The sequence below is a fragment of the Oryctolagus cuniculus genome, chromosome 4, assembly GCF_051225735.1.
Source record: "Oryctolagus cuniculus isolate XC-2025 breed Fujian yellow rabbit chromosome 4, ASM5122573v1, whole genome shotgun sequence".
NCBI lineage: Eukaryota > Metazoa > Chordata > Mammalia > Lagomorpha > Leporidae > Oryctolagus > Oryctolagus cuniculus.
In genome coordinates, this window is record NC_142870.1 from 130,953,846 (window position 1) to 130,976,221 (window position 22,376).

Genomic DNA, 22,376 nt, shown 5'->3' on the forward strand with positions numbered 1-22,376 from the left:
ATTAATATTAACATTATCTTCTTTTTCCAGATATCTTCACATTTCCAAGTTATGATTTTTGGGCGCATCATTTTAATATCTATTACTAAAGTTCTGATATAACTTTTTCTTAATGAGTTAATCTAAGGAAACAGTGTAAAAATCTAGCTGAGGGGCCAGCGCTGTGGCGCAGCAGGTTAATGCCCTGGCCTGAAGCGCCAGCATCCCATATGGGCGCTGATTCTAGTCCCAGCTGCTCCTCTTCCGATCCAGCTCTCTGCTATAGCCTGGGAAAGCAGTAGAAGATGGCCCAAGTCCTTGGGCCCCTGCACCCATGTGGGAGACTCAGAAGAGGCTTCTGGCTCCCGGCTTCGGATAGGCGGAGCTCCAGCTGTTGCGGCCATCTGGGGAGTAAACCAGTGGATGGAAGACCTCTCTGTTTCTATCTCCCTCAATAACTCTTTCAAATAAATAAAATAAACCTTAAAAAAAAACCTAAAAACTAGCCGAACTAAAATTCTTTCTACTGAAACATTCAAAATGGAAGATAAAAGAATTTAATCTAGAAAAACTGAACACTGACACAAAATGAAATCGGCATAGAAACTGCACTATTACAATCCAAATACTTCAAATAAAGTAGAAGAGTTTATTTCAAGTTCAATACTTAAATGTTAAGATCCTGGAATTGTATCTCCTTAAGGGTTCATGTTCTAGCTAGTGGTTTCTTATCAGACTAACATTAGACAAGATTTGATGGATGAGAAGATGATTTCCTTCGTAGGAGGAGGGCGGCATTTTCCCAGGTGTAAAAATGCTCACGTTCAGGGCAGGCTCTACTTAAAAAGATTTCATTGTGCTGTTTACACAGCAGCAACCAGGCAATTTTATAGTAATATATTACTGAGAAGTGAAGGATACATACTAAAGGGTTTAAACCCAACTGAAGGGGCGGGGCTGTAGCACAGTGGGTTAAAGCCCCAGCCTGCATTACTGGCATCCCATATGGGTGCCGGTTTGAGTCCTGGCTGCTCCACTTCCGATCCAGCTCCCTGCTAAGGTGCCTGAGAAAGCAGTGGAGGATGGCCCAAGTCCTTAGGCCCCTGTACCCACGTGGAAGACCCAGAAGAAACTCCTGTCCCCTGGCTTCAGATTGGCTCAGCTCTCGATGCTGAGGACATTTCGGGAGTGAATCAGCAGATGGATGACCTCTCTCTGCCTCTGCCTTTCTCTAACTGTCTTTCAAATAAACAAAATAAATCTTTAAACCTAATTGAAAATTAGACACTGTAGTGTTGGTTTACTTTTAATTATTTCCTGTAGACTGAAAAGACAGTATGTGATTGACAATTACCTAGACTAAGATGTACACTGGCATCTAAGAAAGCAGAAGAGGTGAGGGGTAAGAATAGAAAGAATTTCAAATTTTATCAACTGATTTCTAGCATACCTGACAAAAACTCAAATAATATAGTTACATTAAAAAGGAATAAAGTGAAATATAGTTTCATGTATTCATTGTAGATATTTCCAAACAATTCCTTTAGTCTGCTGGCATAGAAGCTTACGGTTTCTAAAAACAGCACTATTTTGTGATTAAAGAATACCTTAACCAGTAAAACATCTGTATTTTTCAATACTGATTTTAAAAGTCTCTCTTAGAAGGTAGATGATTTAAATTTAAAAGGAGAGATAAGGAGCCAGCACAGTGGCACAGTGGGTTAAGTTGCTGCTTGCCAAGGTTGGCATTCCATATTAGAGTGGCTGTACCACTTCCCATCCAGCTCTTTGCTAAGGTGCCTCAAAATGTAATTAAAGATGGCCTGCCATAGACATGGGACACATGGATGGAGTTCCAGGCTCCTGGCTTCAGCCTGGCCCAGCCCTTGCTGCTGGCAGTCATTTGGGGAATGAACCAGCAGATGGAAGATCTCTCTGTTTCTCGTTCTGTCATTTTACATTCAAATAGATAAATTAAAAAAGAGAGAGATACATGCAACAAAATTCTTAATACAAATGAGAAATTCACTATGTTTAAGCTAAGAATTACTTTTCATCTTCAACAAATATAAAGACAACATTGTGAATATAATACATGCCTTGGGAAATTAAAGTTGTCTAGGTTTTCTACCACTTGGGTTATTCTCCTTTGGTTCTTTTCATGCAGGAGTCAGACATTCTATGTTGTAAGACAATTTACCTCTCAGCAGCTGCCCGAGTAAAAAGCTAAATTCTCAAAGCACAATAAAGTGATTAAAGAGCAGCAGCTTTAGCATTAGACAAGCTGTTTTAAAATCTGAACTCTATTCACTTACAAGGGGGGAGGAGTGTTCTTAAGCAAGTTAACATGCTGAAACCAATTTCCTTGTTTGTGAGATGTTTTACAATAGTAAACCTTTATTTATTTATTTATCGAAAGGCAGAATTAGAGAGAGAGAGAGAGATCTTCTATCTACTGGTTGCCTAAATGGCTGCAATTGCTGGAGCTGGGCTGGTCCAAAGCCAGGAACCAGGGGCTTTCTACAGGTCTCCCATGATGGTGCAGGGGCCCAAGCTCTTGGGCCATCTTCGGATGCTTTCCCAGGCCATTAGCAGAAAGCTGGATAGGAAATGAAGCAGCTTGGTCTCAAACCGGCACCCATATGGGATACCAGTGTCACAGGTGGTGGCTTTACCTGCTATGCCACAACACTGGCTCCACAATAGCAAATCTTAAAAAAAATTAGTTTCTTCTATTGTTTGGGTAAATATGGACTTCAACACTTTCTTAGATCTACTTTCTCAGTGACTGTTAAACACAAAAATTTTTAAAAAGTCCCTGAGGCAGTGAGGTGTAAATAAAAATCAATTATGATAAATTAATATTAAGAAACAGGTTTTATATTTATAAACAGGTTTATATTTATGTATCACCGAAATCAATGAGACAATTCTAGTTGTCTTAACAAATGTACCTGACTTCTTTGTATTCAAGCAACTGTGAAAAACTTAAAGTACTTAAAAGGGATGTTAGTAAAAATTGTTTGACTTGAGATTTAAATTTATAACAATGCTTATTAAACATTTCATTCCTGTGGATTGAACATTAAAAAAGACAGTATGTGATTGACAAAAAAAGTTTAATTAAAAATATCCCAGGATTTTCTTTAGTTACATAAAAGTTCAACAATGAATATTACTAAAAATAAATAAAAACAGTAAGATAAAATGTTGCTCCGCTTTTAAATCATGTCTTATTCTGGGTGAGAATTACTGCTTTAGAATGACTTAATTCAAAAAAGGGATTCTGATGCAGAACAAAGAAAAGTATGACAGCACTACTATGAAATCCAAAGGGTTTTAAGGTATTTTTTCACTCAAGCAGAACTGTATTCAAATAGGTTCATTTTCAGTAACAAAGTTTTACTAGCTAACGACCATTTCCCTCTTCAAGCTAACTCCATGTCCTCGCATTCTCGGCAATAACAATTCTGTAATTTAGACATGGTAAATCACAGAATTTTATACCTAATTCTTCCTTCCTTGAGAACAGGCTCTGCCCTTGTGATTCTTCCATAAGTAATTTTGTTTTCTTTACCATGCCAGGACAAAGATGTAAGAAACTAATCAGCTATTTATACTATCAGGCATTAATTAGAAGGATATCACTGGAACACAGTAAAAATGGGCAGCTCTTTAGAATTTTTTATTCTCCCTTATATAGTTTAGGTAAAAGTGAATAAACCTTTTTATTTTTTTTTCTGTTCCTTGCATCTTGTTAATCACTGAGAGAAAAGAAGGTGTAGCAGTTTTTATGAACAGGCAACAAACTCAAGTAAACATAAAAACCACATTAAGTTTGAGGGAAAGAACAGACAGAACTGTATGGATTAGCAGGTTACTGCCGCCCAAATTAAGCTGCTCCATATACTGGTCACGGTGACAACAAATTATAGAAGACTTCTGGGAAAACAGGTGGACTTTAAAAGCTCAGGATGATCTTGTAGATAAAAAATTTGATAAAGACCTTTATATATTAGAATCACGGATTTAGAAAGGAGCCATCTGTAAATTCAGTGAAAGGCTTACTTGTATAATCATATCTACTCATTGGTTAGTTAAGAGAACCTATCTTACTCTCCATTCAATCAGAATTGAATGTAAAGGAAAGAAGTGGAAGAAACCAAAAGCGATCCTGAAGGGAGAAAAGAAGACAAAGGTTTGCAGGATTGATTGGTCAGGTCAGATAAAGACAGTTCAACCTGTCATCACGTCATTTTGACCATAAAGGAATCCATATTCTTGATGACGGCAGCTATGAAAACACAAAAATAATTAAGAGAATGTACTCAGCTCAGTGTTTCCACAGAATCTATAGTATAATATATATACATATATATATATATTTTAATTTAACAGACAAGACACAGAGAACACCAATCTACTGGTTCACAACCACATGAACAGAGCCGGGGTTGAGTCAGAACTGGAGCTAGGCACTCAATTCAGGTCTCCCATGTGGGTGGCAGGAACTAAATATACTTTAGCCATCATCTGCTGCCTCCCAGGGTCTGCAATAGCAAGCCGGAGTCAGGAGCTGAATTGGCCATCAAATGTGGCAATGTGGATGCAGGAGTCAGGAGCTGAATTGGCCATCAAATGTGGCAATGTGGATGCAGGTGTCCTACCTGGCATCATAACTGCTAAGCTAAACATCTGCCCCTAACATTCTTTCATATGCTTTAAGGATGACAATCATATTTGACTTTTCTGCTTTACGTTTTAAGATTGTGTTACATAGTGAGGGTTTATGAAAAGTTTAAATATGAAATGGAGAAAGACCAGAATGCTAAGGTAAATATTACTGGGGGTATGGGAGGAACACTGTAGACCTGATTTAAGTATAGTTAAAGTGGCTAGAATAAATAACCAGAGGACAACTGTCTGCAATGCCAGCATCCCATATGGGGTCCTGGCTGCTCCACTTCAGATCCAGTTGATGTGTCTGGGAAAGCAGAGGAAGATACCACATTCCAAAGGGATTTCAACGTACTTAAACATTTTCAAATGCTGGGAAACGATGTCAAATAAACAATGTCTCAGAGTTTATGAGTTTACAGTTTAGTGTAGGAGATACATAAGTTAAGTGTGATAAACCCTAAGACAGTCTTTAGGGGGTATTTTGGGAGCACATAATCATGATCTAGGGTCAGCAGAGAATTGTTTACTCAAGGAAGCGCTAAGTTGGGTGGAGAAGAAAAGGACACACATATATACATGTTCCAACTAAAAAGAACAGTAGGTGCAGTTAGCCACATCAGGAAACTCAAATAGGAGCCGGTGCTGTGGCAGAGTAGGTTAAGCTGCGGCCTGCAGTGGCCGCAAATGGGGGTTGGATCAAGTCTCAGCTGCTCCATTTCTGATCCAGCTCTCTGCTAAAGCCCCTGGGAAAGAAGCAGAAGATGGCCAAAGTAGGAGACCCAGGAAGAAGCTCCTGGCTCCTGGCGTTGGCCTGGCCCAGCCCTGGCCACTGCACCCATTTGGGTAATGAACCAGCAGATAAAGACCTCTCTCTTTCTGTAACTCTGCATCTCAAGTAAATAAATAAATCTTAAAAAAAAAAAAAAAAAAGAAAGAAAGAAAAAGAAAAAGAAAAGAGAGTGCCCTGAATGCGGACGAGAGAGATCAATAGTCTGAGGAAATAATCAGGAGATAGTGCTGATTTAACTAAGAGCGATCAGATAGACATCAATATAAGGAGAGATGCTCTAGGCTGGAGGTAGCAGGTCTGAGAGCCTAACAGCTTTCTACAGGACAAAGTTGACTTGCAAAGCCATTTATATGCTCTTAGTGTGATGAAGAATGTGAGAAGAGGGGGACAGCATTGTCAGGACTCCAACAATATTTAAAAGGACAGAAGAAAAAGGTCTATCAAGGAGTCTGGGAAAAACATAATAGCCATGTAGGAAGAAAAACTGGGAAGGAATAGTATTACAGATGTCAAATATCAAATACCAATAGAAAATTCAAAACCCATCTACAGCAGTATTAGCTGAGTTTAGTTTTTATTTAAATAGTTTAAAAACTACTGAAAACTAACATCTACCACGATTCCAACTATTAAAATACAAGGGTACTTTCAAAAAGTTCATGGAAAAATGAAATTAAAATCTATCTATTTTGGTACACAAAAATTTTGAAATCCACATGTAGTTTTTTTTTTTTTAAAGATTTATTTATTTAATTGAAAGGCAGATTTGGGGGGGGGGGGGATGGGAGAGAGAGAGAAAGATACCTTCCATCTGCTTGTTCATTCCCTAAAAGGCCACAATGGCTGGAGTTGGGCAGATCTGAAACCAGGAGCTTCCTCCAGGTATCCCAAGTGGGTTCTGGGACCTAAGCACTCAGACCATCTGCTGCTGCTTTCCCAGGCCCATTAGCATGGAGCTGGATTGGAAGTGAACAGCTGGAATTAGAACTAGAGCCCACATGGGACTGCTGACACTGCAGACAGCAGCTTCACCCACCAAGACACAGAGCTGGCCTTTGTTTCTTTAAAATCACATTTTTGATGAACCTTTTTGAAAACCCCTCATATACATATGTATACAAAATCTAAAAAGGGACATGCAAACATTGAGACACTAAATGTATTAGAAACTTGGGATTACAGCTCCCTATTCACATGTCTGGAAAAGCAGCTGAAGATGGCCCCAAGTGCTTGGGTTCCAGTACCACCTTAGAAGACCCTGATGGAGTTTCAGGTTCCTGGCTTCCACCTGCCCCAGCCCAGCCACTGTGGCCATTTGGGGAAGTGAACAGAAGATCTTCTATCTCAGCAGATGGAAGATATCTCTCTGTCTCTCTCTCTTTCTGTGCAACCTTGCCTTTCAAGTTCATAAATAAATAAATCTTAAAAAAATAAAAACTTGAATTAGATGTTGGTTGTTCTTTTCTGTTTTCCAAATTTTCCAAAGTTTTAATTCTGAAAAGGCAAATACATTATGACTACTAAATAAGTTGGAATATAAATGTGTATTCTGAGGGCCGGCGCTGTGGCACAGCAGGTTATGTCACCACATGTGCCACTGGCATCCTACGTGGGAGCCAGTTCAAGTCCAGCTGCTCCACTTCAGAGCCAGCTCCCTGTTAATGCACCTGAGAAAGCAGTGGAAGATGGCCCAGATGCCTGGGCTACATGGGAGAACCAGAAGAAGCTCCTGGCTTCAGCTTAGCCCAGCCCTGGGTATTGTAGCCATTTGGGGAGTGAACCAGCAGATAGAAGCGTGTGCTCTCTTTCAAAAATATAAATGCATTTTTTAAAAAGAAAATGGTAATAAAAGATGTTTATTAAAAAAAGACTTTGAAGTTGTAATTTTAATTATGGCACTGAAGAAACAGTTTATACTTGATCCGCAAGCTATTTCAATTTAATTAAAAAGTAAATAAATTCTTATTTTAACTTAGTTTTATTTTAAGCATTATTATTGTGGATTTAACTTTAATCCATATTTAAATACTTTATTATAAATATTTAAAAACAGGGAGAAAGTTCTAAAGTTTGGAACTTATCTGAAAGTAAAATTAAACCTACTAAAAGGATACACTCAAAGTATGTGCTGGATTAAGAACATGCATATACTCCCCTGCCCCAAGTAAACTTTTCCTGATAAACACTTTAAAAGTAGATTTAAAAAAGCTTTCTCAATATAATTATTCACAACTAAGAGCAATGAGAAACTCTTACTTAAGGGCCGGCGCTGTGGCGCAGCGGGTTAATGCCCTGGCCTGAAGCGCCAGCATCCCAAATGGGCGCCAGTTCTAGTCCCAGTGGCTCCTGTTCCGATCCAGCTCTCTGCTATGGCCTGGGATAGCAGTAGAGGATGGCCCAGGTCCTTGGGGCCTTGCACCCACATGGGAGACCCAGAGGAAACTCCTGGCTCCAGGCTTCGGATCGACGCAGTTCTGGCCATTGTGGCCATCTGGGGAGTGAACCAGCAGATAGAAGACCACTCTCTCTCTCTGCCTCTCCTCTCTCTGTGTAACTCTGACTTTCAAATAAATAAATAATAAAAATCTTAAAAAAAAACATTAAGCAGGGTTGTTATTATTATTTGGTAATGTGATGTTTCCTACTACCTCATTTGTAATTCAAAGAAACTTTTAAAAATACCTTCTAGTGTTTGTTTCTTAGAAATCTAAAATACTAAATGATGAGCTCCTCAGTGGTTACACTTAATACTACTGTAAAGTACAAAGGCTTTCTAAAAAAAAAAAAGCCCCCCACACTTATTTGTTTATAATCATAAGCATTAAGTTCAAACAGTATTTTATAATACAAGGAAACAACTTAAAACATTTATTTTTTAGCAAATGCTTTCAAAGATGGTTTTATATTAAAAGATGAGCCATCATTACTCCAGTTCAAAATAAATCAAATTTATGCAATCACATCTTCACACAATAGAAAAGGTTTTTAGCTGATCCTTCACATTTTCTGGAATTACCTTGTACATCAGAGCTTCCTGAACCAGAGTGTGAGCTCCAGTCAGAAAGCGAGATCTGAATCCCAGCTCCATCATGCAATGGCTATGTGACTTGAGCAAGTTACTTAACCTGTCTTTCAATTTCCTTCTCTGTAAACTGAGGACTTTGATTGTATCTATATTACTGTTAGGACTATTAAAGGATGTAATATACTAAAAATACTGTGTGCCTAACACACAGTCGCCACTCAACAGCGAAACACAGCAAAATCGTGAAGAAATCCAGTCAACCTTCAAGTACAGAGATTGACAATATGAGACTCCTAAAGCAGTAGGCTCTGATTTGTCTCAACAATCTAATGGTCACTTACAATAAGCTAACCTTGGATAAATATCAGTAAGTTATATGATCAATGCATTTATTAAAATGTCTTTCATCAGTCACTCACATACTTGGGTGCCTAGGATTGTTATTCAGAAACAAAACATTCACTAGCAATATTACTTAACTATTTTTGAGAATTTGACAGATGCTCTAAACCATTCATGGAAAACTGAACATAAAGAAATTCTACTCAAAATTCCACAGGGTTCATGATCCCCTGAAGCCCAACCACTGACTTCTAAATATGGATATAACCTACAGGAGAGAAATTAGAAATCATTTCCTGGTTATCTAAGGTGTGTAAGTTTATGGTAGAAAGAAAAGAAAGAAAATAGAAAAGTACAAGGGGCTTCAAAAAGTTCATGGAAAATTCACATTATCTCTTAATTCAATTTTCCACATATATAGAGTAAGCCCTCATATTGATTAGGAGGCAACTTATTAGTTTGTTGTATTTGTTTCTGGACTACCACTGATAACAAGTACACTGGTTTAAGAAATTTCATGTTTTAAGAATATGACAAACACAAAATCATGGAATACCATCATCAGAAACAATTTAGAAAATTATTCAAAAGATAGAATGGTATGAGCATGTATGTATAAGGAAGAAAATAACTTATCGCTGGTTAAGGATAAAGTTGAAATAGATACAGTGGCCTGTTCAATTGACATCAACCCCAACCTTCTGGCTTTTCTGGAAAATAAGTAATTTAAACTAATCTTTTTGATAGATTTGAAGAATGTGTATATCATACTTTAATGAAAATATTAATTTTACAAATGTATGGCTTTAATTTTTTAATCTGCAAAATATGATTCTTACATTAAAGATTGCAAGATCTCATCCTGAACTAAATTATATTATTCTAAGAACATCTCCTACAAATAAAGCTGTGTACCAAAGCAAAATAAGAAGGGTACACAGGACAAATTCGGTTTATTTCTAAACAGGATACAATTCTAAGAGGGATTAATTTTTAGGGCACACAAAAATATATACTGACTTCTAACATGTTTCATGTGATACTGGCATCTCTGATGTTCTCAATGTAAAAACTGAGAGTTTTTTTGGCTTTAGAGGCATTTAAGAAAAATGCCTTTTATTAAGAAAATCCCCCAAAAGCAATAAAATTAATTTAAACTATATTTTATGAAGAAACTGGATATCATTTTTTTTTATTTAGAAAGCCAAGACTGGTATATTGACAGCTGATATTATTGATGTTTCTCAAATATCTCCTGTGATGTATCACAAATATCCTGTGATAATAACTAGAAAGTATGTGGGCCTCTACATTATATTGTATGCATCTGTAGCAGATGCAATAGCAATATTTAAAGAAACTTACTAATATAGGATTTTACTTTCTTTTTAAAACTGATATATTTATTAAACACCACTGCAAAGATATGGCCTTCAGCCTGAGACTGAAAAGATTACATATGCCAAGTATTTCAAATTCCAAGTTTTAACTTATATTTAATACTATACTCTTAAATTATACAATGTGCTCACTTTGTTCATAAATATTCATCTCAATACAATAACATCAGGTATAATACATAAAATCTAATCCATTAAGTCTTACCAATTTATGACCTGATGAGACACTCTTGTGGACAACATTCAGTCCTTAGAAGCTAGAATAACCCTCCAACCATGTGAGGGCATCACAACTTTTAAACTTTCGGCTTTCGATCATTATTATGTCACATTCCTCCTCCGATGCTGAATTCTAAAAAAAATTCTAGCAAAGAGTTTAAGTAAATAAGTGTTTTAATCAAATAGCCTTTAAAAATCTTTTATAGCAAAATTTTGTTTTACCGATTACACAACTGATATTTTGTACTTTTTTTAATGTAAAATAATTTCATATTTGATCTAGATACTTCAAACTTTAAATATCAACATGGACTTTCAGGCCATCAGGAAAACTTGTTAGTAAAGTGGAAATGGAACCAATTAAAGGTTTAAGATCATGATGCAGAAATTGTGATTTAACACCATAACCTGATATAGACAACACTGTAGTTCTACTGAATTGCATTTGAGTTCTATTACTTGATCCACATCTAAATATGAGTTTCTAGGCTTACAGTGCAAGTGGCTTGATCAGTATACTCAACAGTGATCATTTAAATGCTAAGTCAGCATTTAATTTTTATACTTAATCTCAGACTGTCTCCTTTACCCCCAATTCTAAAAATACACAATATAAGAATAAAATTTTATTATGGGTTTGATGTAATAGACAAAACAACATATTAGTTCAGCAGTGTACTGCTTATCCATGTAGGAGTGCAGAAGAAAACTGGGGGTAGGTGATTCAATAATAGCAAAAATTACTTCATTAAGAATATCACCCTAAATTTATTAAAATTTTACCAGAAAGGTTTCAATGGGACATTTATTTTAATGCCTGAAAAGCAACACTGTACTAACATCTTCTGTCTGGTAAGCACTATATTTTTAGTTGCCAATAATCCACAAAAAAGGCAATACATAGTTGTGGGCACTGTTTTGCCTACATTAATCCCCTAAATAAAAGGATACAATGGGGCAAAAGGGAGGGGAAAAAAGAAAGAGGCCATTATTGAGGAAGATCAATATGTACAAAGCTATAGTAAACTCAAAGACAGCATTGTAAAGGAAACTCTGCGGCTCTCTCAAGAGATATTTGACCCAAATGTATAAGGTGGGTTATGCTGTTACAGATTTAACTTTTAATGGAACTCTTCTATTATACATGGTCATTTAAAAGTCTCTCACATGGTCTGAAGAATTATTAGGATTTTTTCAATTTACAAATATGACCTTTCCAAATGTAATCTCACAACACATTTGACTTCAATAAAATCATATACTTTTTTTTGTCAAAGCACAGCAATATAGCATAATCACCTGGTGAAGGCAAAAATCTATATATGTAAGGATAAGTAATAGTTTAGAGATGTGGTCATTTCATTAACTCATTACCAAAATGCTTTCACAAAGTTTTTTAACGCAATTATTATCTTCTATCAACCAAGATTTTAAAAATATTTGATTTATTCTTCTGTGGGACAAATCCCATGAGAAAATATAATGCACAGCCATATTTTCTAAGGTAAATGCCTCCTGAAACATATTTATAATACTGATAATTTGCTTGTTTCTCAGGCTTTGATGAACTGGTCATTTCAAAGAGCAGATTGCTTGACCCTTTGTTACAAGGGCCTGCCCCCCCAAAAAACACTGTTATGATAAATGCCCAGAGCTTACAGGAAGTAATGTTAAGGGTGTATGCACAATATAAATGTATGCTAAACTCAGTGCTTCAGAAAACATACAAAAGATGCAAAAATTCTGTATCTCAGCTGAAATTGGGGACTGAAATGCTTATAGATGAATAGTTAATCAGACAGCCATTAAAATTTAAAATTAGAATTCATCCTAAAAATTAATATTTACTTAGAAAGCTATACTAATTTATCAGTTATAATCTTGTATCTCTGGCAATACTGCTATCAAAAAAATCTTAAACATTTCCTGTACCCATTTATTTTATCATTTCATTATTTTTCAATTTGTGAGAAAAGTCACATTTAACTGAGAATGTAGACATTTATTTTATCATTTCATTATTTTTCAATTTGTGAGGAGGAAAAATCCCATTTAACTGAGAATGTGCTATTAACAGTTTTCATAATGCAGCCCAGCAAAAACTAAACTTAAGTTTACCATTATTTGATTAATTTGATTTTATGAAAAATATTAACAAAACCAAATAATGAGCAGGAGAACACAGTGGATGATTTGTAATAGTAAATAATTATTTGAAAACCTACAATGCTGAATCAAATAAGGTTACAAGAGTTCCTAAAGGAACTTGTTATTATGTGCTTAGCTCAGTTTGATATAAATTTCACTAGCAAGTATAAACCACATTGCTTTAAAAATAATCTAAAATTTCTTTAAGACCATCTACTAATTTAGCCGTATTTTCACCCTGATGTTTCTATTCTGAGAAATCCTATCCATGATAAATGCTTGCTTCTTTAAAGGTCAGAAATGCCCCTTTTTTTAAAAAAAAATGGAGAAAGGAAGAAAACAGGACAATCTTATATACCGCCAATAAATTACACAGTCATTCTACAGATTATGTATTGGAAGAATGAGCTTAGAAATATCAAAGAATTGTTTTTTAAAGTTAGTTCAAATGTACCTAACAGAATAACAAGGCTGGAAAGACAATATGTTCCAAGAAATTAACATATAAAAACACATACACACAATCACAAGAACCGTTACTTATTTGTTGTTGGTGCAAGATAATTTAAGACACACTATAAACTATACTAAAATTTAAATATGCATATATATACAATAAGAAGTGTTAGCACATTATGTATTATATGCATTTAAGAATTTTATTAGTACAGTTTTGAAAAACAACTCTAAGGCTATTCAACAGATCATGTTTATAGTCCTCAACCTTTCCAAAGGAGTAGAAACAGCTTATAAAGGAGACAAAAGAAAATAAGGAAACTGAAACTGGAGGTGAAGGGAAGAAGATAAAAATGGAGACACAAAGCAAGTCGAGACCAGCTATATATTACTCAAATATATGCAATTAGGACCTGGATGCTTTGTCAACAGAAAGTTGTGTATTTGACTCTGAGCTTAGTATGTAACAGTCAACAGAAAATATAACTTTCAGATACCTTCACATATTACACTTTTGAGAGCTGGTATCTCTTATTTCTTGAAACAAATTATGGTTGTGATCATCCTAGAAATATATTTAGCAACATTTTCTAGACTAAGTTAGCAATATCTAAAATAGACAGATGCTGTAAATAAAAAGAAATTTTCTGAACCAATGGTTAACGGTCACTGTGAACAGAAGGAGTGAGATTAATTAGATACTGCAACTCTTTTCCCTCCTGACTATTCCCCTTCCATTAGTGTATAGGACTAGGGAGAATAGACAAGCTTTATCTCCAAGTAGATACGTAGAAAGATGTTTTTGGCTTCCAGGACACAGGTTACATATATTCTGACAACCTTGCTAACAGTAGGCAATACCTAGCTACCACGGATACCACCACTTGCATTAATTCTTAAGAGGTCAGAAAAAAAACACCATTTTAATCTGTGGTCTTAAGTAACTAGATGGTGACAGGCATGCTATCTGTATACATACTGTAGCTTACAGAGCATACAACAATTTCTGGGGAAATAGTAAAGGATTAAAAACTGAAAAACACAATTGAATCTTCTAATTTTTTTTAGTATTTATAATCAAGGATCCTCAAAGTTTGAAAATAATCAGGAGGTAAACTGGCATAAAGATGCTACTGCCTCAGAGGATTTTCCAACAGATATTCTAAATTTTTACCACCTGTACAACTTTTTTTCTGTCAAATAAAGAAAATATTTTAGAAGTAGGCAACCAAAACCTAAACACAGAATCAAACTTGGGGTAGACTAAAGAATTTAAGAGTTCTCTATCTGTGCCAGCACTACGGCACAGCGGCTAAGTCATATGGGTGCTGGCTGGAGTCCAGGCTGCTTCACTTTCTATCTGGCTCTCTGCTATGGCCTGGGAAAGCAGTAGAAGATGGCCCAAGTCCTTGGGCCTCTGCACCCGTGTTCCCACATGGAAGAAGCTCTTGGCTCCTGACTTTGGATCAGTCCAGCTCCAGCCACTGCAGCCATTTGGGGAGTGAACCAGCAGATGGAAGACTTCTCTATCTCTGCCTCTGCCTTTCTGTAACTCTGCCTTTCAAATAAATAAATAAATATTTAAAAATAAAAAAATGAAAATGTTTTCTGTCAATCACAAAATCCAATATAGTTCTTGATTTGAATAATTTGAAGTTTTAGTATGAGTATGTGCATATACAAATAATGTCAACTATAGTCATCTTCTGTCTACCTACCTACCAATCCAAATCTTAATAAAAACAAAAAAATTAAAAGAATTCCAATTAATATTTCTTTCTTGGGGCTGGAGTTGCGGTGTAGCAGATTAAGCCTCTGCCTGTGACACCAGCATTCCAAATGGGCACAGGTTTGAATCCCGCTGCTCCACTTCCATTCCTGCTCTCTGCTATGGCCTGGGAAAGCAGTGGAAGATGGCCCAAGTGCTTGGGCTCCTGCACCCACATGGGAGACCCAAAAGCAGCTCCAGGTTCCTGGCTTTGAACCGGCCCAGCCCTAGCCGTTGTGGCCATTTGAGGAGTGAACCAGCGGATGGAAGATCTCTCTTTCTAGATGTCTCTCCACCTAATTCTGCCCTTCAAATAAATAAAAATTAATCTTAAAAAATTATTTCCTTCTTCTCAAAGAGTCTCCAAACCATTTGCAAGTTTAAATACAATGAAGAGGTGTGAGTTTAAATTTTAGTTGTTGAGGAGTAGAACAGAAAAATGAAACAACAAAACAAACAAAAAGATGTCCAATGTTGTCCTGGTTTAGCAATTTCAGGTTATATTTATTTCCTTATCAGAATAAGCTTTGCTGTAAATTTTATCGAAACAATAGAGTTTAGCAAACCAGTTTATACACACACACACACACACACACGTTTCTGTTGTATTCAAAGCCTTAGTTTACCTAAAATTCATTTGGTGAAAAGTTAAAATTTTAAGTGAGATCTTACCAACTATGCCAATCTTTTCCAGTTGTTTCTCAAATTTCATCTTGAAAATAATTAGTATGACCTCTCAAAATAAGGAAGGGCATTTTAAATTAAAAAACTTTTGACATACCTAAAGAGGAAGGTGGTAAACACATGAGCAGAAGCATGGAAAGAGGCTGAGCAGTTAAGAAATAATTGCTCATTGCCAATTCTAAAGTCTGGAACTGTGCTCAAAATAGATGTCAGTATGTCAGGTGTCCTACTTCCACTAGTCACAGAAAAGCTAAGAGAAAAGATGATTCGGAACCAGTGAAATACCACTTCAAACAATAAGGTAAGTTCTTAGGTTAAAAATCTGGCAGCAAACAAGTGACCTAACACAAATATCAGAAGAAAATGAAGAGGACACAACAGAATATAACAGATAGTGATATATAATTTGTAAACATAAATTTTTAATTCAAGATAATTATAACCACAACTTAATCTACATGTAAAAATCACAGTACAGAAAGAACACAAATATAATTTTTTTCTAAGAAACACACCTACATTAGTATCTACATGGTTCTCTCTTTTTTTTGCACCCCTCCTCCCAACTCTAGTAGTTGTTTCACCTGGATTTTAGGCACTAGTTCTTTACATGACTTCAATAATACCAACAAGGTGTTGTACAAACAGGGGATGCACTTTTTGTAGTACTTTATCCAGAACATTGGTCCTGCCATTTCTGTGAATATATAAATTTTATACAATCTTGTAGGAGATTAATACAAGTGCATATTTATGTAAGACAGGAGAAAATTTAGATAGGTGTTTAATAATTAAATGTAATCTGTGATAATACACTAGGGCACTCAGATTAGATATATGAAGGACATTACTGGTTCAACTGGCAAAATCTGAATATGAACCATATATTTGTATTCATACTGTATAACATCAATATTAAATATCCTAAATTTAGTATAGTGCTGGCATATAAGAAAATAATCTTAAGAAACACATACATATTTGGGGTTAAATGAATATGATATCTGCAAATTACTCTTAAGGGATTCCTAAAATATCAGGATAATAAAGCAAATAATGTTAAGAAACACTGAATGTTGGTAAGATGGTTACTGGAGTTCTTTGTACTACTCTTACAATTTTTCTGTAAGTTTGAAATTTTACAAAGTAAAGATTCAAACATTCTCTCCTTTTTTAGTTAGGAAATAATATTCTCAAAATGTTCTATTCTCTTTTTTTAAAAAAAGATATTTATTTGAAAGTCAAAGTGACTGAGATATATCTTTAATCTACTGGTTCACTCCCCAAATGCCCACAACAGCTGGGGATGGATGGGCTAGGCCAACACCAGGAACCAGGAACTCCATCCAGGTCTCTCATATGGGTGACAGAACCCCAAGTACTTGGGCCATTGTTGACTGCCTTCCCAGGTGCATTAATAGGAAGCTGGAGTGTTAATGAAGGAGCCCTAACTGGAACCTGCACGCCAGGCATCCCAAGTGGTGGCTTAACCTGCTGAACCACAATGGCCTGCCTCTGTTCTACTGTTAAGATCACTTGTTCTCTGGGCTGGCGTTGTGGTGTAGAGGGTAAAGCTACCACAGCAACACTGGTATCCCGTATGGGCACTAGTTCACGTCCTGGGTGAACCATTTCTGATCCAGCTCCCTGCTAATGCGCCTGGGAAAGCAGTGGAAGATGGCCCAAATCCTTGGACCCTTGCTACCCACGTGGGAGACCTGGATGAAGCTCCTGGCTTCAGTCTGGCCCAGCCTTGGCTGTTGCAGCCATTTGGGGAGTGAACAAGGGAATAGAAGATCTTCCTCTTATGACTTCCAAACAATAAATCTTTAAAAAACAAATAAACAAAAAATTACTTGTTCTTTTCTCCTGTTTTCAAAATGCAGGTGGTGTTGCCAAAGGTCCTAGTTTGACCCTCTTATACACTACTCTCTTCTGGCAATTTGGTCTTTACTAAAGTTTGAACTCTTCAACTCTTCCTGCTGTACTTGAGGCATAAAGTACTTTAATTTTGTATGACAGTTACCACTCTCAATCATGTGATAATGTATTATTTGCCTATCGTTTTTCATATTAAGGCCAAGTTCATTAAAGGCAGGAACTGAAATTTACTGATCTTATTTTTTTCCAATATTTACTTGTAAGAGTCAATAAACTTTTGCTGTGTCAAGTAACTGCAAACTTCTCTGATATTGCCTCTTAGCTTCATTCCAGGCTACCATACTAGAGTGAAATTTTAAGGCTTGTCTTTTGATTGGGAAAAGGATCAGTTAAAGTAATCACAGGAATATTCCTGTAAATGTCAATGTTTATAATCTGGGACAAACACATTTGTTAGAGACTACACTCATCCCTTGGGAGCCAAGATGTACTAGTTCCAGCACTCCCTTTGGATACCACAATCAGTGGATACTTAAGTCCCTTATATATAAAATGGTGCAGTATTTGCATATAAACTCCTTTATACTTTAAATCATCTCTAGATTACTTATAATACTTAATATAGTTCCAAATAGTTGTCATGCTGTGTTTTAGGCAATAATGACAAGAGAGAGTCTGTCCATATTCATTACTTATTTAGATATTCATTTTAGTAGATCTAGGTCTACTATTTGTATTTTCCTTATTAATTTCTGTTATTGGTGCTATCCTAAGAAAGAACAAGCAGGCTCAAGGGGATGGTGCACCTAGCAACTGTTATTTCAAATGACTACATTTATGCATTTTCTTCATTAAGACAAAAACATTGCATGTGCTTAACAATGAGGTTAAATCCTTACAATTTACTCCTTAAATCTACCTGAACAAAATGTTTCCTCTCTCCAGTACTCCTTTATCTTACTGTCCTGATAAGGGTAAAATTGGCTGCTCTAAATTCTTACTACACACTTTTGCACACAAATTCCCAATGACGGCCTGGTCCCCCATGATTATCAGGCTATGTTTCTAAACAAATTTAACAAAGCCAAGAAAAACTTTAGAAAGCTATTCTTTAAATAGGAAAAATATTCTGGGTGTGGGTGTTATGGTGCAGTAGGTTAGGCCACTGCTTGGGAAACACGCATCACATGTTGGAGTGCCAGTTTGGCTCCTGGCTCCTCTGCTTCTGATCCAGATCTCTGTTAATGTGCCTGGGAAGCAGCAGATGACGGTTCAAGTACCCAAGTACTTGAGTACAGAGACCTAAGTCTCTGTGACTTGGGAGATTCTTAACAGAGTTCCTGGCTCCTGGCTTTGGCCTGGCCCAGCCCGACTGCTGTGGCCATTTGGAGGGAGTTAACCAACAAATGGAAGATCTCTCTGTCTCTACCTCTTTGTAATTCTGCCTTTCGAATCAATCAATCAATCAATCAAAAAGTCTTTAAAAATGAAGTTACTATTCTGGAATGTTAATAGATTATCACTAAAAATTGACTTTAAGTTAGATAATCTCTTACAAAGCTAACCATGCAAGCTGCATTATTCATTTTAATACATAGGTCTTCTGAAGAAAGATTATTTTTGAGCTATCAATTTCTACTTTCTTTATATTTAAAGATGGTTTCAGTTGATTGATTCCCTCCCTATGTTCCTGACGAATGATAAACAAGAAGACAGAAACCATAATGGCATTTATAGGAAAAAAGAAAGGTAGGCCTGATAATGGCTTTAATTTTAGCATAATAACCAAACAAAGTACTGGATATTGATGGAAGGAGAGAGCATTTAAATACAGCAGAGGCAGACTGGTAAAAACCATCTCAACTTGTTAATTCTAATTTATAGAGGGGAGGAAAAAAACCAGACCATCAGAAAACTTAATCAATGTAGAGAAAGGAATATTAATTACTTATATTTTGATTAAAAGATATTCTCCTGAATTGAAAGAATTCTGTTAAAAAAAAAAAAAAGAGACTAAAATCTTTCAAGAAGGACAAAACTGGGGCTGCTGCTATGGCGTAGAGTGGGTAAAGCCTCTGCATGCAGGGCCAGCATTCCATAAGGGTGCCAGCTGGAGTCCAGGTTGCTCCATTTTCGATACAGCTCTTTGCTATGGCCTGGGAAAACAGCAGAAGATGGCCCAAGTCCTTGGACCCTAGGACCCGCCTGGGAGGCCCAGAAGAAGCTCCTGGCTCTTGGCTTCAGATCAGCCTGGCTCTGGCCATTTGGGGAGTGAACCAGCAGATGGAAGACCTCTCTCTGCCTCTGCCTCTGCAACTCCACCTTTCAAATAAATAAATAAATCTTTAAAAAAAAAAAAAGGTAAAACAGGGATCTTTGGAATATTTAGAGCAGGTATAATGAAAATTGGTATGGGCTAAACAGTTGTCCCTACTGAAAATGATTCCGAGAATTCACAAATAGAAGCCTGAAATACTGTTATCTAGCAACACTGGTAGACAAATTTATATCTCAAAGTAAGTAGATCATGCAGTATATAAAGTAAGCAACTTATAGCTTCTTAAACCTCCAAATGATTCTACTTAATAGAATCATCTTTGCCAAATTAGTAATAAAATTTTAAAAATCCTAAATTTATGCTAATCAAATATGAACAAGGCAGTCTGGTGAGTTATAAAACAAACAAGGCCATAAGTTATAGTTAATATTTTTTAAAGTTTAACAAATCTTTGACCCTTGTCTGATCTGATTATGAATAAAGAGTCCCACAATACTTTATTAGCTGAGCAAATCTGTGGATATTTGCCAATTGAAGTTGCAGATTGTTAGCTAGCCACTACTGCTCCTCTCAATTAACTATTTAATAAACTTAAAAGGAAGCTAATACTCAGTTTCTACTGGGTTGAGCTTGTCATGTTGGTACCAACAGGCTAACTTACAGTGAAGAAAGGCTGATCTAGAATTTAATTGATTCTATTTTGGCATTAACACACTACAAACAAGTATCTGTTAACTTCTTTGGCTCTGGTCCACAGGCTCCAAGGAGAAAATATTTTCAACCTATGTGAAACTACAGATACAGCAACTTGCCTCATTTCTGATACCTTAAAAGTTTCTGGTATCTAAAAAAAGAAAACAAATAAGGAGTATTTAGCTGTAACAACAAATGATGAGCAGGCAACTTCTATGGTTGTTTTATAATGAAAAGGAACAAACCTAATATTAGATCCAAAGTATTATAAAAAATAAAGTTCAAATCTTTCTACACTGTTTTGATGAAAATGTATCATTCATACTGATATCATAGCAGCTCACAAAAGTCAGTTATTTGCAATGAATTACCACATACATAAAAACTACTCTTTTAGAGTGCCATTTTTCCTTTGTATAAAGTACACCCTAAAGAATTCATACTCTGGCTATATTTGGTAAACTATTCAAATTAGGAAACTCTGATGCTTGTTTCATGCCATAATTTACATTTATGCATAATTTGCACTATTGTGGCAGAACTATTTAAGAACTTATCTTATAAACAGGGTACAACAAATTTTTATAGCTCCTAATCTAAAAGTTAATTATTTTAAAACACTTCTGGTTAAATAAGGAACAGGCCATCAAAAAGATACTTTATTAGACAATGTCTTTAGAAGGACACCTGTAAGCAAATCAAGCCCAAGAACTAAAAGCATCTTTTACCATTTCTAGGCAATGTAGACCGTGTCTAAAGTACACACACTTAGCAATACTTCTTTTCTAATAAATGGAGTTGAGTCCATGAGTGTTATGCAAACTATGTCAGAAGACACAAATACTTTGCCAGTCAAGAGTTAAAAGAATCTATCAAGCTTTCTGTGAATTTTAAAAATACTCTTTGCACTCAACTTAAACACAGAACGATAGAGTGCTAATAAATATTCAGCAAAATAACTGAACAGAGCATACACTACTTAAAATGTGTTAAGCAGAAAGATAAACCAAATCTTCAGCCATGAATGAACTCCATAACTCCACTCTATATTTTAAAAAGTTAAAAATAAAATCTTTAAGGATTTCTGTGGGAAAGCAAACTGTTTTAGGGGAATGCACACCAGTAAAGCAGATCTAGTGAATTCTAGCAAACAAACATTAAAGTTTCTTGCTAAAAATTAAATGATTATTTTGATAGCTTGGTCTTGTCCCTTTTCAAATTTCTTACTTTGAAATAACATTGTTCTTTGCATGATAACAGCTTTTAAAGAGAAACTGTATAAAACAGCATGAAAATTAAAGTAGTTTTGCATTAAAATACAGTAGATAAGTGGCTATTTCATTTCCAATTCAATAGAATGTATAAATCCTTGAAAAATAAAGCGCACAAAATGCAGTAAAAAGAAAAGTATGTTTATAATCTTATCCTTTTGGTTTATATTGCTGCTTTGTCCCATGCTAGATAACCCTCTAAAAAACAAATAAAAATCAGTTTTAATGACAAGAAACCAGTACAGTGCAAAGCAATTCATGCATACACTTTTGCATGTATGCATTCCATATGTAAGTATTCATACCTATCCCAGATGCTCTTTGATTCCTGAAACGTGTTCAAATGGAACGCTTGGTAGAAAGCAGTTGAAGGATTCCTGTGAGATCCGAGAATCAAATGGAAATGAAGTTGAGAATGTACAGTAAAATCACCACTTTTCAAAAAAAAAATGGAAGACTTAGATTTCTAGTATAGTGTAACTGCCTTAATAAAATCAAAAGAAAAAAATCACATATAGTTGCTCAAAACAACACTTTGAAAAAAATTAAAAACTGGACAAAATTCAGCAGACCCCCAGTGATAATTCAGGATCACAATTCTAAAAGAAAGTGATAACAGACAAAAATTAAATACTAACTAGCATCTAATTTTCTGTGTGGGTGTACATGACTGCGACTAGTCCATAGTTTTATCAATACTACTATGTATCAAGTGCCTTTATAAATATTTATCTGCTTAACAACAAAGTAGTTCTCACATAC

General features: G+C 35.7%; 1 protein-coding gene across 6 annotated transcripts in view; it reads right to left on the reverse strand.

The window, feature by feature from the left end:
• TSC22D2 (TSC22 domain family member 2) overlaps positions 1 to 22,376 on the reverse strand; it is a 57,790-nt gene that overhangs the window by 19,029 nt on the left and 16,385 nt on the right. For 2 of the 6 annotated variants that reach the window (XR_011388135.2, XR_016233249.1), the window contains exons 2-3: positions 21,920 to 21,991; positions 10,422 to 10,580 (exon numbers count right to left, since the gene is read on the reverse strand). The exons of 1 other annotated variant lie outside the window; for it this stretch is intronic. Coding sequence is in view for 1 of the 5 variants with exons in the window: in XM_008266326.5 (XP_008264548.1) it covers positions 21,920 to 21,991 (72 nt within the window). In the remaining 4 variants the exon portion in view is untranslated. The remainder of the gene's footprint in view (positions 1 to 10,421; positions 10,581 to 21,919; positions 21,992 to 22,376) is intronic. 3 more of the 6 variants (XR_016233250.1, XR_011388136.2, XM_008266326.5) reach the window with 3 other exon arrangements.